The sequence below is a fragment of the Dipodomys merriami genome, unplaced genomic scaffold (assembly GCF_024711535.1).
Source record: "Dipodomys merriami isolate MVZ:Mamm:240054 unplaced genomic scaffold, mDipMer1.0.p SCAF_2, whole genome shotgun sequence".
In the NCBI taxonomy this organism is placed as follows: Eukaryota; Metazoa; Chordata; class Mammalia; order Rodentia; family Heteromyidae; genus Dipodomys; species Dipodomys merriami.
Genome location: NW_027203381.1, coordinates 56983123 through 56997192, shown reverse-complemented (window position 1 = coordinate 56997192; position 14070 = coordinate 56983123). Strand labels below are relative to the sequence as shown.

The window sequence follows — 14070 nt, the reverse complement described above, 5'->3', positions numbered from 1 at the left end:
TGGGGCTTGAACTCTGGGCCTGGGCACTATCCCTCAGCTCTTCAGATCAGGGCTCCACCACTTGAGCCACAGCGCCACGGTTTTCTGAGTGGTTTATTGGAGATGAGAATCTCACGGACTTTCCTGCCTGGGCTGGCTTTGAACCATGATCCTCAGATCTCAACCTCCTGAGTAGCTAGGATTATAGGTATGAGCCACCAATGCCCAACCTCTTTCTTTTTTTTTTTTTTTTTTTTGGTCCGGTCATGGGGCCAGAACTCTGGGCCTGGGCGCTGTCCCTCAGCTCTTCAGCTCAAGGCTAGCGCTCTACCACTTGAGCCACAGCGCCACTTCCAGCTTTTTTCTTATGTGGTGCTGAGGAATCGAACCCAGGGCCTCATGCATGCAAGGCAAGCGCTCTACCACTGAGCCATCTTCCCAGCCCATAAAGGGTTGGGTTCTTTTTGTTTGGGTTTTTTTTTTTAACTGTATTTTTTTTTGTCTTTTTTTTTTTTTTTTTTTTTTGGTACTGGGGATCGAACCCAGGACGTTGTACTTGCTAGGCAAGTGCTTTGCCACTGAGCTACATCCCAGCCCAACCTCTTTCTTTTCTTTTCTTTTCTTTTCTGTTAAGATGCCTTCTTTTTATTCAGGTTTCATTTTACTCAGAACTCAGGTTCTGAGGCTTGAACTCATGGCCTGGGTGCTGTCACTGAACTTTCTTTTGTGCTCAAAGCTAGTGCTCTACCACTTGAGCCATAGCTCTACTACTGGGTGTTTCTGTGATTAATTGGAGATAAGAGTCTCACAGACTTTCCTGCCTGGCTAGAACTAGGATCCTCAGATCTCAGCCTCTGAGCAGCTAGGATTACAATCATGAGCCACTACTGCCTGGCTCTTTTTACATTTTTTCTTTGACAATATTAGTAGTACAAGGGGAGTTCATCTTCCATCTATGTACACAATGTACCCTGATGTAATTCACTCCTACCCTCCCCCCACTGCCCTTCTTACAATAATTTCAACATACATGCATATAAAATACTTTGAACTATATTTATCCTATTCACCCTTCCTATTAGTCCTCCCTCATTGCTCTGGTTCCCACACCCGCCAAAAGGTGTTATTTGTAGGAAAATGGATGGAACTGTATGCAGGTCTTGTTTTTTGTTTACTTTGCTTTTTTGCGCCAATTCTGGGACTTGAACTTGGGCTTTGTTCTCATTTGAGTTTTTCACTCAGGGCTGGCACTCTTACCACTTGAGCCACAGCTCCACTTCCAGGTTTTTGCTGGTTAATAGTAGATAAGAGTCTTCAGGGCTTTTCTGCCCAGGCTGACTTTGAACCACAAACTTCTAATATTAGCCTTCTGAATAGCTAGGATTGCAGGTTTGAGCCACCAGCATGTGGCTTGAAGATTGTGTTGAACAAGATAAACCAAGCCCAGAAAGCAAATATTGCAATTTTTTTGCTATTATTGAAGATAGATTTATTCACTGATTTACACAAACATATATACATATACATATTTATGTGTGTAATAGAATGTAATGGAAACTGTGGGACAGTTTGAGGAACAAGAGGGTAGAAGGAGAGGAAAGGAGAATGAAGAAAGATGAATAATACTGAAATGCAATGCCTCTGTGAAGATAGCATAAGGGAACTGAGTGAATAGGGAGGGAGGGAAGAGAACAACAGAGTGGTAAATCAAGTTAAAAGAAGGTCTTGCACAAGGGAAATAGTATGGTACTCCCTCCTTGTACAATTACACACATAAAAGAATGCTATGTGTTGTGCTGTTCATGAGTTTACCAGATTTCTGAAGCTTACCCCTTTAATTTGGAAATGTTCTTTGAACTTAACTATTGGCTAAGCTTTACTCTCTTTTTGTATTCTGCTTATTATAATACACTTATTATTTTAAAAGAACCAATTTTTATCCTTTTTTTTTTTTTTGGTCTGGTCGTGGGGCCTGAACTCTGGGCCTGGGCGCTGTCCCTCAGCTCTTCAGCTCAAGGCTAGTACTCTACCACTTGAGCCACAGTGTCACTTCCAGCTTTTTTTTTTTCTGCTTATGTGGTGCTGAGGAATCGAACCCAGGGCCTCATGCATGCAAGGCAAGTGCTCTACCACTGAGCCACCTGCCCAGCCCCCAAGTTTTATCCTTTATTAAAGTATGGAAGCCACTTCTGCCCCCCTCTTTCTTTCTTTGGCTAAATCTGTGATTGTTATTGGTGTGTTTACTCTTTCAAATTTTGCTCTTCTTCAGTTTCTGATTTCCCTTCAGAGCCAGATAAACAGATTTGTTAAAATTTGTTAAAATTCTGAGTAAATTAGAGCCGACTAGGTTCCTCTTTCACTAAGCCCTCCCTCTCTTTCTCTCTCCCCCCTCTGTGTATGTGTGTGTGTGATGTGATATATGATTTATTGAATTTGCTTCTTGACTATGTTCTAGACAGATAACATAGATTGTGGCTTGAAGATAATAGTGTATTATTGCCCCAGTGGGCTCTTTCCAGCTTTTAGATATTATGGTTTCACTTTCAGGCTAGTTTTACACAGAGACAGAGCACACACATCACCCTTATCACTCTGAAACCCTTATCTTTGGCATTCTTCCCTAATAGCAGTATTATTTTAATTAAAGGACAGAGTTGCTGTAGATTACCAAATGATCGTGTGACCCAGTAGTTTCCATTTCTAGTTACGTATCTAAAAGAATTTAAACCAGGGAGTCAGATACTTGTGTACCACTGTCCATCACAGCATTACTCATAGTAGATAAAATATAGGAGTCACTCATATGTCTATCAGCAGATGAATGGATAAACAAAATGTAGATTACATACAAACAGTGAAATATTATTCAGCTTTAAAAAGGAATAAAATTCTGATACCTGCTACAACATGGATGAACTTTGGAAACATTATGCTTAGTGAAATAAGCCAAATCCACAAGAACAAAATAATTCCATTTATATGAGGTGCTCAGACTAGGCAAGTTCACAGAGGTGTGAAATAAAATAGAGATTGCCAGAGACTAGAGAGAGAAGGAAGTGGGAGTTGTTTGGGATGATGAAAATGTTCTGGAGATGAATGGTGGTAATGACTGTACAGCAATGTGAATGTACTCCATGCCACTGAATTATGTACTTCAAAGGGGTTGAAGTGTTGCTGGGCACTAGTGGCTCATATCTATAATCCTAGCTGCTCAGGAAGCTGAGATCTGGAGGATTGTAGGTCAAGGCAAGCTAGGGCAGAAAAGTCTGAGAGATCCCATCTCCAAAACAATTAGCCAAAAGCTGGCTAGAGGCATGGCCTAAATGCCAGCTATGAGACAGCAAGCAAGCCAAACAAAAGCTTGAGACTCTGAGTTCAAACCTTGGTACTGGAGAGAAAAGGTCAAGAGGTAAATTTTAAGTTATGTATATATATCTTACAACAGCAAAAAGAAATACAGAACTGGGAATGTAGCTCAGTGGTAGCACACTTGCCTAGCCTGTGCAAAGGCCCTGAGCTTGATTTCCCAGCATCTCAAAAGAAAAGATTCTTCTTCTGGTTTAGGCAATGTCTCCAAGCCCAGCCAGTTGAGAACTAACAAGGGTGTCATTTTATTTTTCACTCTAGGCTATCCATCCAGGATATGGGTTTCTTTCAGAAAACATGGAATTTGCTGAACTTTGTAAGCAAGAAGGGATTATCTTTGTAGGTCCTCCTTCTTCTGCAATTAGAGACATGGGAATAAAGAGGTATGAGTTCATATCTTTCTAAATAGACTACACAAAGGTTATTTGATACAGATCTTTTTTTTACCTCCAGTGGGCAATTTAATCCTACCATTTTGTTGCCATGGATGTAAGTGACTTACCTGCCCATGTAAGAAAACTCCACTGAGTTACAGAAAATATTCAATTAGGGATTCTAATCTGTACACTGAGTAAAAGGTGGGATGGGCTGCCATATGATGTGAGAAAAAGCAACAAGCAAGTTAGTATATATATTAATATTTATCATATATTATATGTATTATATGTTAATATCATTATATGTTAATATTATTATATGTTAATATTATTTGTGTGTATGGGATAGTTTCTTAGAATTCATTGTAATTTGTGGACTAGGCTATATCTGTGTTTCCCCTCTATGAAAGAATTCATAGATCAGGCATCTTGGTGTTTTCACTCCACAGTACATCCAAATCCATCATGGCTGCTGCTGGAGTGCCTGTTATTGAAGGGTACCACGGCGAGGACCAGTCCACCCAGTGCCTGAAGGAGCACGCTGGGAGAATTGGTTATCCAGTCATGATTAAAGCCGTCCGAGGCGGAGGGGGAAAGGTGAGCACTGGGTATTTGCCTTTGCAAATTCAGCCAAGTCATCTTTGCTTTATTTATCTTGCAGTCATAGCCATCCTATCTCTCCTAGGGCATGAGGATCGTTCGATCGGAAAAAGAATTTCAAGAGCAATTAGAATCGGCTCGGAGAGAAGCAAAGAAGTCTTTCAATGATGATGCCATGCTCATTGAGAAGTTTGTGGACACACCAAGGTAGACAGCTTTTGTCCTGACTCTTGACTTCTTAAACTAAATGACAAAAGCAATGTATTTGTGTGTTCTATAAAATATAGAAATGGAGCTGGGCGCTGATGGCTCACACGTAATCCAGCTACTCATCCTGGGCTGGCTCACTCTCCTTAGTGGTGTCTTGCCTCCAGAAGCCCTGGTAGATTCTCACAAGGCGTATCCATGAAAAGGAAAGTAATTGCTTTGCAATAGACTCAGAACATTCTGTTCTTCTTAGCAAAAGGACCACCAACTCCTAATTCCCTGAGAAACTGCCAAAGTCCTTTCTGTCCCTGGAGGAAGTTAGCTAGCAGTAACCTCCTCTATGTTTCCTGGCTCACTGAAGAGAGAAAATGAACAAAATTAAGAGACACTACTGAAGGTTATAGTTCAAGCACAGGCCCACAAGAAGACTATGATTTAATCTGACCTTATAATAAGGCTGCTTTACTCCCCTCCACCCTACTACCATGTCCTGTGGCCTGGGTCTTTCCAAAAGTCGTATGTTCAAATCTAACCCCTTAAAGTGATAGTGAAGTCATATGGCCGGGTTAAGCATATTCTTAAAATACTAAGTAGTCTATATTTGTTTATCTTATGTGTCACTTAATTTATTTCTTAGGTTTTTTGTGGATGAGACATTTTGATTACAGTTTTCCATGGTTTATAAAGTCTGATATAGGGGCTGGGAATGTGGCTTAGTGGTAGAGTGCTTGCCTAGCATACATAAAACCCTGCGTTCAGTTCCTCAGTACCACATAAACAGAAAAGGCTAGAATTGGTGCTGCGGCACAACTGGTAAAGTGCTAGCCTTGAGCAAAAGAAGCTCAGGGACAGTGCCCAGGCCCTCAGTTCAAGCCCCAGGACTGGTTAAATAAGTAAACATATGATATAAAAAAAATTTTTAAGTCTGCTTATAAAGTTATAAAATGATCATATGAAAGATAACTGTAACTTGTAACTTTTATGTAGTCAGATTTGCCAGTCTTTCCCTTAACGATGTGAATTTTATATTTTGAGTTTTCTGTATTTTCAGTCTTTAGTTTTCCAAATATTTCAGATATATAATTATTTTCCTCTCAAATATCTGTTGTACAAATGAGATTAGACAAGAATGTAGTTCTGTTTCTAAATCTATAACTTCTATTTTGAAGTCAAAATACCAGGTCTAAAAAGAAAAAAACAAGAGAAAAATGAAAATGGGGGAATCCTGATTAGAGCCAACCATTTGGAATGTGACATTCATCACCCTTAACCAACGTGTTTGCTTTTAAATAGGCATGTGGAAGTCCAGGTGTTTGGTGATCACCATGGCAATGCAGTGTACTTGTTTGAAAGAGACTGTAGCGTGCAGAGGCGACATCAGAAGATCATTGAGGAGGCCCCAGCGGTAAGGATCCACAAAGGAAGCGTTCTGAACTTCTCTGGAATGCACACCTGGTTCCCATCTGTCTCAGAAGTGTCTCCTACCCCTCAAAGTCCTGTTGGATACCAGCTTCCTAGCAGCAGTGTAACCATAAGACCTTGCTTCAGGGCTGGGGATCTGGAGCTCGTCGATGCTCCAAGGCCAGGCACATTAGGGCCATGTTCCTTCCAGAAAAAAAAAAATCTCAGAAAATCTACTCTGATCTGTCAGCTGAAGAGTTACCAGCTGGGTTGTGAGGTTTCCTTTCCCATTTTCAATTATAATTCACTGGAATTAGTTGCAGGAGTGGAACAAGAATGATCCGATTAATTGGAAGGGTTTTGTTTTGTTTTGTTTTGTTTTGTTTTTTTGTTGGTTGTGGGGCCTGAACTCTGGGCCTGGCACTGTACCTCAGCTCTTCAGCTCAAGGTTAGAGCTCTACCATTTGAGCCATAGCGCCACTTCCAGCTTTTTCTGCTTATGTGGTGCTAAGAAATCAAATCCAGGGCCTCATGCATGCAAGACAAGCACTCTACCACTGAGCCACCTTCCCAGCCCTGGATGTATTTTTTAATAGCAAAAACTTGTTTTTACCAACTGTTTCTGGTGTTTCTACAATGCATTAGATATCTTCCTGCCTTTGGTCATTTCTATGGAAGAGAGTCACTCTTCTTTGGCACTTTAACTTTAATGGTTTATGTCTCTTTGAACCTTTTTAATTATTTTAGATAGTCTTGTCCTTTTTTTGAATCTTTATTTCTTTTTGCCGGTCCTGGGGCTTGAACTTAGGGCCTGGGCTTGTCCCTGAGCTTCTTTGTGCTCAAGACCTAGCACTCTACCGCTTTCAAGAGCCATTTCTGGCTTTTTCTGAGAGATTATTGGAAATTAGAATCTCATGATTTACCTGCCCTGGCTGGCTTTGAACTGTGATCCTCAGATCTCAGCCTCCTGAGTAATTAGGTTTATAGATGTAAGCCACCAGCAACTGGTAAATGCTAATTCTTCAATAAACAGTCATTGCTTAAATATTTTTCTCTTGAGCTTTCTTTTAAAATGCTAAAATTTTTACTGATTGATACATACTTCTTTTTATGAACCTTACTTCTTAACATGAAATCTCAAGGAATCCTTTGTTCTAGAAAGTCATTAGTTGCTATATCATCCCAAAGGAAAATGGAGATCAGTGAAAGTTTCCTACTAGTTGTTGTATTTTTAATATAGTTATGAAAGTTGCTAACTAGACACAAAGCATAAGGATGTAATTATATACCAAGTAATATCTGTAACACAGACATTAAAACATTAAACCTTGTGATATTGAAAGTTAAGTCACAGAACAGTATTTCTTACTGGAGTAATTAACCTTAGCTTTTTAATCCTTATCTGTTTTGTTTTCATTTTTGTTGGTCATGGGGCTTGAACTTAGGGCCTGGGCACTGACCCTGATCTTTTTGCTCAAGGTTAATGTCTTACCACTTTGAGCTACCTCTCCACTTCTGGGTTTCTGGTAGTTAAGTGGAGATATGAGTCTCAGAGATTTTCTTACCCATCTGGATTCAAACTACAGTCGTCAGATCTCAACCTCCTACTAGCTATAATTCTTATCTTTAAAATATATGTGTAGGGGCTGGGAAGGTGGCTCAGTGGTAGAGCACTTGCCTTGCATGCAGGAGGCCCTGGGTTCGATTCCTTAGCACCACATAAGCAAAAAAGAAAAAAGCCGGAAGTGGCGCTGTGGCCAAGTGATAGAGCGCTAACCTTGAGCTGAAGAGCTGAGGGACAGCGCCCAGGCCCAGAGTACAGGCCCCACGACCAGACCCAAAAAAACAAAACAAAACAAAATATATGTGTAATTGTTATTAAGGTTTCATACAGAAGGGTTATTGCTTCATAAGTCAGATAATGAGTACATTCCTTTTGGACAATGTCATCCTGTTCCTTTACTCTCTCCCCATTTCCCCCTCCTGTCCCTGCCAACAAATTGTGTAGTTCATTTCCCACATAGTGTCTCCTGAGTACCATGCCTGCTAATCCTTATTTTTTTCCCACAGTTGTTTGCTAAATAAAAATATGATATTACATTAGATGGAAATCTCCAGCAAGTCAAAGTAGTAATGCAGATGTGTTTTAATCCTTTTTCCTAGCCTGGTATTAAACCTGAAGTAAGAAGAAAGCTAGGAGAAGCTGCAGTCAGAGCTGCGAAAGCTGTAAACTATGTTGGAGCAGGTATGCTAAGTTTCACTCCTAACACAAGAGAAGAAAACAATTTATCTTTGTTTCAGAAGTTAAAAAAATACATATATAATCAGTAGTGTTCAACCTTTTAACCATACTCACAATAAGAAATAAATTTTATGTTAAGACCAATTACAAGCCAGGCTCCAGTGGCTATTACCTGAAATCTTAGCTATTCAGGAGGCTTGTGATCTGAGGATAGCAGTTTGAGGCCAAACCAGTTCCTTTTCAAGGAACTAGTTTGGGCTTTATTGACTTTCTCTACTAATTTTATATTTTCAATTGCATTGGGTTTTTTCCCTCTATTTTAAAATTTTTGTCTATACTTACTTTGGAATTAATTTGCTGTTATTTTTCTAATATTCTTTGTTGGAAGGTTGGCTTACTGATTTTAAGTCTTTTCTTCTTTCCCAATATATTTATTTAGGTCTGTGAATTTCCCTCTAGACATTGGTTTTGTTGCATCTCACAAGCGTTTGATGTTGTATTTTCAATTTCATTTAGTTTAAAAATATTGTAAAATTTTTCTTTTTTTTAACCAATCTTGGGGCTTGAACTCAGGGCCTGGGCACCACTCAAGGCTAACACTCTTACCACTTGAGCCACAGCACCACTTCTGGCTTTTTCTGTGTATGTGGTACTGAGGAATCGAACCCAGAGCTTCATGCATGCTAGGCGGGCTCTACTAAGGTACTACTAAGCCACATTCTCTGTAAGATTTTTCTTGATACTGGTTCTTCAGATATCCTTCTGTTACTGACTTCTGTGTGTTCCAAGAATAGATACTATATGTTGCCTATATTTTAATTGTAATTATTAAATTATATTAATTTTTCAGACTAGTGGTTTTCACTGTAAATTTCCATATATACATATATTGTGCTTTGATCTTGCACCCTCCCCTCTGCCCTTTCCTGCCCTCCTTTCACTCCTCCTTTCCACTGGTCCCCTATTCTTCCCTAAAAGTTCTTATTTTCATGGTGGTTCGTATCAGGAGACTAAGACCTGTAGAATTGAGATTCGAAGCCAGCCCAGGCAGAAGAGTATAAGAGTTCATCTCCAATTAATAGAAAAATGCTAGACAGAGGCATGGCTTAAGTGGTAGTGTTAGCTATGAGCAAGAAAGCTGAATAAAAACACATGGCCCTAAGTTCAAGCCTGGTACGGGTGCGCGAGCGCATGAGCACACGCGTGCGCACGCGTGCGCACACACACACACACACACACACACACACACACACACACACACACACACAAAAGAATCTGGGCGCTGGTGGCTCACACCTGTAATCCTAGCTCCTCAGGAGGCTGAGATCTGAGGGTTGCCATTGGAAGCCAGATGGAGCAGGAAAGTCCCCATGAGACACTTATCTCCAATTAACCAATCAAAAAGTGGAGCCATGACACAAAATGGAAGAGCACTAGCCTTGAGCAAAAGAGTTCAAGGATAGCACCCAGGCCCTGAGTTCAAGCCCCATGACCCACAGGGAGAGAGAGAGAAGGGTAGGAGATAATTTTTAAAGTAGTTAAAGGAAAGTAGAGATCCAAGTAAAGATAAGATAAATGAAATCAAGGGCTGGGATATAGCTCAGTGGTAGCACCTTCCTAGCATGTACAAGGCTTTGGGTTCCATCCCCAGCACTGCAAAAATAAATAAATAAATAACAATAAGGGAAAAGTGAGAAAGAGAGAGGTAAAAAAAAATCCACTTAAAAGATTTTTGTTTTTTATTTTGTTTATTGTAAAGGTGATATACAGAGGGGTTACAGTTACATAAGTAAGGTAATGAGTACATTTCTTGTTGAACATGGTTACCCCCTTCCCTCATTTTTCTCCCACTTTCCCTCCCCTCAACTCCCCTCCCCCCAAGTTGTACAGTTCATTTCCAACATAGTGTCTTATGAGTATCACTATTGCATTAGTTCACCCTTTGTCCTCTGTCTCACCATTTTGTTATTCCTCTTCCCTTCTCAAATCAGATAAAGACACAAAATTAAAAACAATGGCAACAGAGGATAAACTAAAGGGGGGGAAAGGAAAGAAAAAAGAAAGAACTTCACACAGTACATTAAAAAAACACAAACAAAAAACCCTCTTGTGTCCATATCTTGGAGTTCATTTCAATTAGCATCAGTTTATATGGTCATATGTACACAGCTACTAAGCTATTGTGATCCTCTGCTGGGACTATCCTAGACATATACTAATTAGTACAAATGAGGGAAATCATGGAAAGGAAGACTGGATACTGGTAGTTCGGCCTATAATCCTGTCTACTCAGGAGGCTTGAGACCTGAGGATCGCTGTTCAAAGCCAGTCCCAACAGGAAAGTCTGTGAGACTCTTATCTCCAATGAACCACCAGAAAACCAGAAGTAGAGCTGTGGCTCAAAATGGTAGAGTATTAGCCTCGTGCAAAAGAGCTCAGGTATAGTGCCCAGCCCCACAACCAACAACAATAATAAAAAGTTTGAAAGGAAAAAAGAAAACAAAATTAATATTTTTTAAAACAAGAAATAACTTTTTTTTTTTAAACTGAGGTTTGCGCAGGCCCCAACCTGCCTGTGGTTTGGGGTTGCTATTTTCCTCATAAAGAAAAGTGAAGGTTTTATCTTTTAGGAAGACAGAGTCATTGTCTTCTCTGAAAATTTCTCCTTCAGATATATCTTTGGCTTTTTCCAGAAGTAGAAGGGCAAGGACAAAGCCTCATATGTCTAAGGCTTCGAATGAGGTCAGAAGCAATGACAGTGCTATGACCAGAAAATTGAATAGATCATGGTTAACTTTCAGAGCCTGGATTTCATGACAGTCATAGAACTGAATTTCTTTCTTTCTCACTTCTTTCTTTCTTTCCTTTCTTTTTTTTTCTTTCTTTCCTTTCTTTCTTTCTTTCTCACTCTTTTGTTCTTTTTCTTTCTTTCTTTCTTCCTTCCTTTCTTTCTTTCTTTCCTTTTGCACCAGATATTGGGCTTAAACTCATGGTCTGGGCTTTTTGGCTCAATGCTAGCACCCTACCACTTGAGCTATAGGTCCACTTCCAGATTTTTGGTTAATTGGAGATAAGAGTCTCATGGACTTTCTGCTCCAGCCTGCTTTGAACCACAGTCCTCACATCTCAGCTTCCTGAGTAGTTAGTGGTATGAGCCACTGGTGCCAGGTATATTTTTTCATAATAAGAACGTATAACTATCTCCCTTCCCCCCAGATAGGCTCAGGGAGAGATGGGCACTAATGACTCAGGAGGCTGTGATGTGAGACTCAAGGTGCAAAGCCAGTCTGGGCAGGCAAGTATGTGAGACTCTTATCTCCAGAGTAGAAGCTAGAGGTAGAGGTGTGACTCAAGTGGCAAAGTGCCCAGCCTTGAGAGAAAAAGCCAAATGAGTACAAGAACCTGCGTTCAGCCTCAATATGGCACCAAAAACAAAGAGCTTTAACTTTTCCTCTTATTCTTTCTGTTACTGTCATCATGAATCTCATACATAAGCATATATATGAAGGTATACATAAGCTATTGTTTTTTGTTAAGTCAGTCAAGAATAAGAAAATTAAGATTTTCTTTAACATTCACTTGATTCATGCTCCAGTGCTCTCACTCTCGAGTGCTGAGCTCTTTCATTTATCTTCTCTGTGAAGAACTTAATGTGTTTTGCAAGACAGGTATACTAATTACATAAATTGACAAAACCAATACATTTACACTTAAAATAATTAAAGTTTATTTTCTAAAATTAAACCTTAACCAAGCTAGGAGACACTTGCCTAAATATGCTTGAGGTTCTAGGTTTTATCTCTAGCCCCATGGGAAAAAAGAGCTAGAAGTAAAATTATAATTTTTCATTGTTGTTAATGCTAGGGTGTGTGTGTGTGTGTGTGTGTGTGTGTGTGTGTGTGTGTGTGTGTGTGTGTGTGTGTGTGTGTGTGTGTGTGTGTGTGTGTGTGTGTGTGTGTGTGTGTGTGTGTGTGTGTGTGTGTGTGTGTGTGTGTGTGTGTGTGTGCGCGCGCGCGCATATGCGTGCACGCTGTGCGAGTGTACTGGGTCATGATATTAGAGTATCATGGACTCATGTTCTCAGCCTTTTCTTCTTTTTTTTTTTTTTTGATTTTTACAGTTTATTAATCCCTTCGTGAAAAATTCGTCACCGCTGCAGGTCAAGTCAATGTGGGATCTTCAATCCTTTGGCTTCTTGCCAGCTCCAACATTGGCCTTTGCAGTCCCTCTGACTTCCTTCATTCTGTTTTTGCATTCCTTTCACTGTTCCTCGAAGTCTTCTTCTTTTTATACAGGCATGTCTTGCAAGTCTGTGTTTGGGCTCATTTTTCTTTGCATAATCCAAAGAGTCATAAATCATGCCAAAACCAGTTGTTTTGCCACCACCAAAATGGGTTCTGAATCCAAATACAAAGATGACATCGGGTGTGGTCTTGTACATTCTGGCAAGTTTTTCCCGAATTTCTGTCTTAGGTACTGTTGCCTTTCCAGGGTGAAGGACATCAATGACCATCTGCTTCCACTGAAGTAGTCGGTTGGTCATGAACTTCCTGGTCTGGATAGTTACTGTGTCATTCATGATGGCGGCAGACCTTCAGACAGCCAGGGAGGAAAAGAGCATTCTCAGCCTTTTCTACTCAAGGCTTTCTACTCATAATTTGGGCTTCCCGTCTGCTCACAACCCCAAATATACTATTCCATTGTTAATTCTCAGGCAGCTCCCTATTTTGAATTGGTACTCATTTACTGCTGGAAAATGTGAGATGCTTTCCTTATGAAATGCAAAATGTTTAGCATTAAGTGAACCCACAGTAGTACTCAATATTCTATACTGTGGAAGACCTTGACTTGATACTGATTATGTGCAATTGAAATGTGACCATTCTATTTGTTTTTCCTCTGCCAGTTCTGGGGCTTAAACTCAGGGCCCAAATCCTGTCTATTAGATTTTTTCACTCAAGGCTGGTCCACTTAAGCAGTACCTCCTCCTTTTTGCTGATTAATTGGAGATTAAAGTCTCAAGGATTTCTCCAGGCTGGCTTCAAACCATGCTCCTCAGATCTCAGCCTCCTGAGTAGCTAGGATTACAGATATGAGCCCGAGGTACCCTACTTGACCATGGTATTTTGTCTTTTAGGAACTGTGGAGTTTATTATGGATGCAAAGCACAATTTCTACTTCATGGAGATGAATACAAGGCTGCAGGTAGAACACCCTGTTACTGAGATGATCACAGGAACAGACTTGGTGGAATGGCAGCTCAGGGTGAGAATACTTCATCGGTTGATGAAGTATTTTTTTTCCTTCATTTTATTTTATTTTATTTTATTTTTTTAGGTTACCTGCTGGTCTCCTTTTAAGAGACATGTCAAGAATCATTTGGACAGGAATCATTTTTTAGTGGTTGTAAAGGAAACCGGGAAATAAGAGTGAAAAATAGAGCTTACATTGGATGCTGACATTAATGGCACTTTAGGGTCTCTGATTTCTCATTTATTACTTACCTTCAGTTCCCCATAGGCACTGGGCAGCCAGCAGGTGAACCACCACTGCCAACACTTGTCTAATGCATGATTTTGAGACTAAGCCTTAAGACCAAAGTGTTATAAGCCATACCATAATTTGACTCTTTTTTTTTTTTAATTCTTGCAGTACTGGAGCTTGAACTCAGGGCCTGGGCACTGTCCCAGAGCTTTTGTAGTCAAGGATTTTGTGCTCACATTTTTGTGCTCTACCACCTGAAGCACAGCTCCACTTCTGACTGTTTTGGTGGCTTATTGGAGATGAGAGTCTCACAGACCTTCCTGCTTGGGCTGGCTTTGAACCATTCGCTTCAGATCTCAGACTCCTGAGTAGCTAGGATTACAGGTATAGCCACTTATGCCCAGCTTGAAGTTT

At 40.2% G+C, this 14070-nt stretch overlaps 1 protein-coding gene and 1 pseudogene across 2 annotated transcripts in view; one reads left to right on the top strand and one right to left on the bottom strand.

Moving 5' to 3' along the window:
* Window positions 1-14070, top strand: part of Mccc1 (methylcrotonyl-CoA carboxylase subunit 1) — a 61180-nt gene that overhangs the window by 15487 nt on the left and 31623 nt on the right. Inside the window, exons 5-10 of the mRNA XM_070029670.1 lie at window positions 3607-3728; window positions 4172-4319; window positions 4408-4529; window positions 5823-5934; window positions 8094-8175; window positions 13310-13437. Of these exons, the coding sequence (XP_069885771.1) occupies window positions 3607-3728; window positions 4172-4319; window positions 4408-4529; window positions 5823-5934; window positions 8094-8175; window positions 13310-13437 (714 nt within the window). The remainder of the gene's footprint in view (window positions 1-3606; window positions 3729-4171; window positions 4320-4407; window positions 4530-5822; window positions 5935-8093; window positions 8176-13309; window positions 13438-14070) is intronic.
* LOC138831631 (small ribosomal subunit protein eS24-like) lies at window positions 12337-12780 on the bottom strand (annotated as a pseudogene). Its single transcript, XR_011373406.1, has one exon. The product of XR_011373406.1 is annotated as a small ribosomal subunit protein eS24-like (transcript).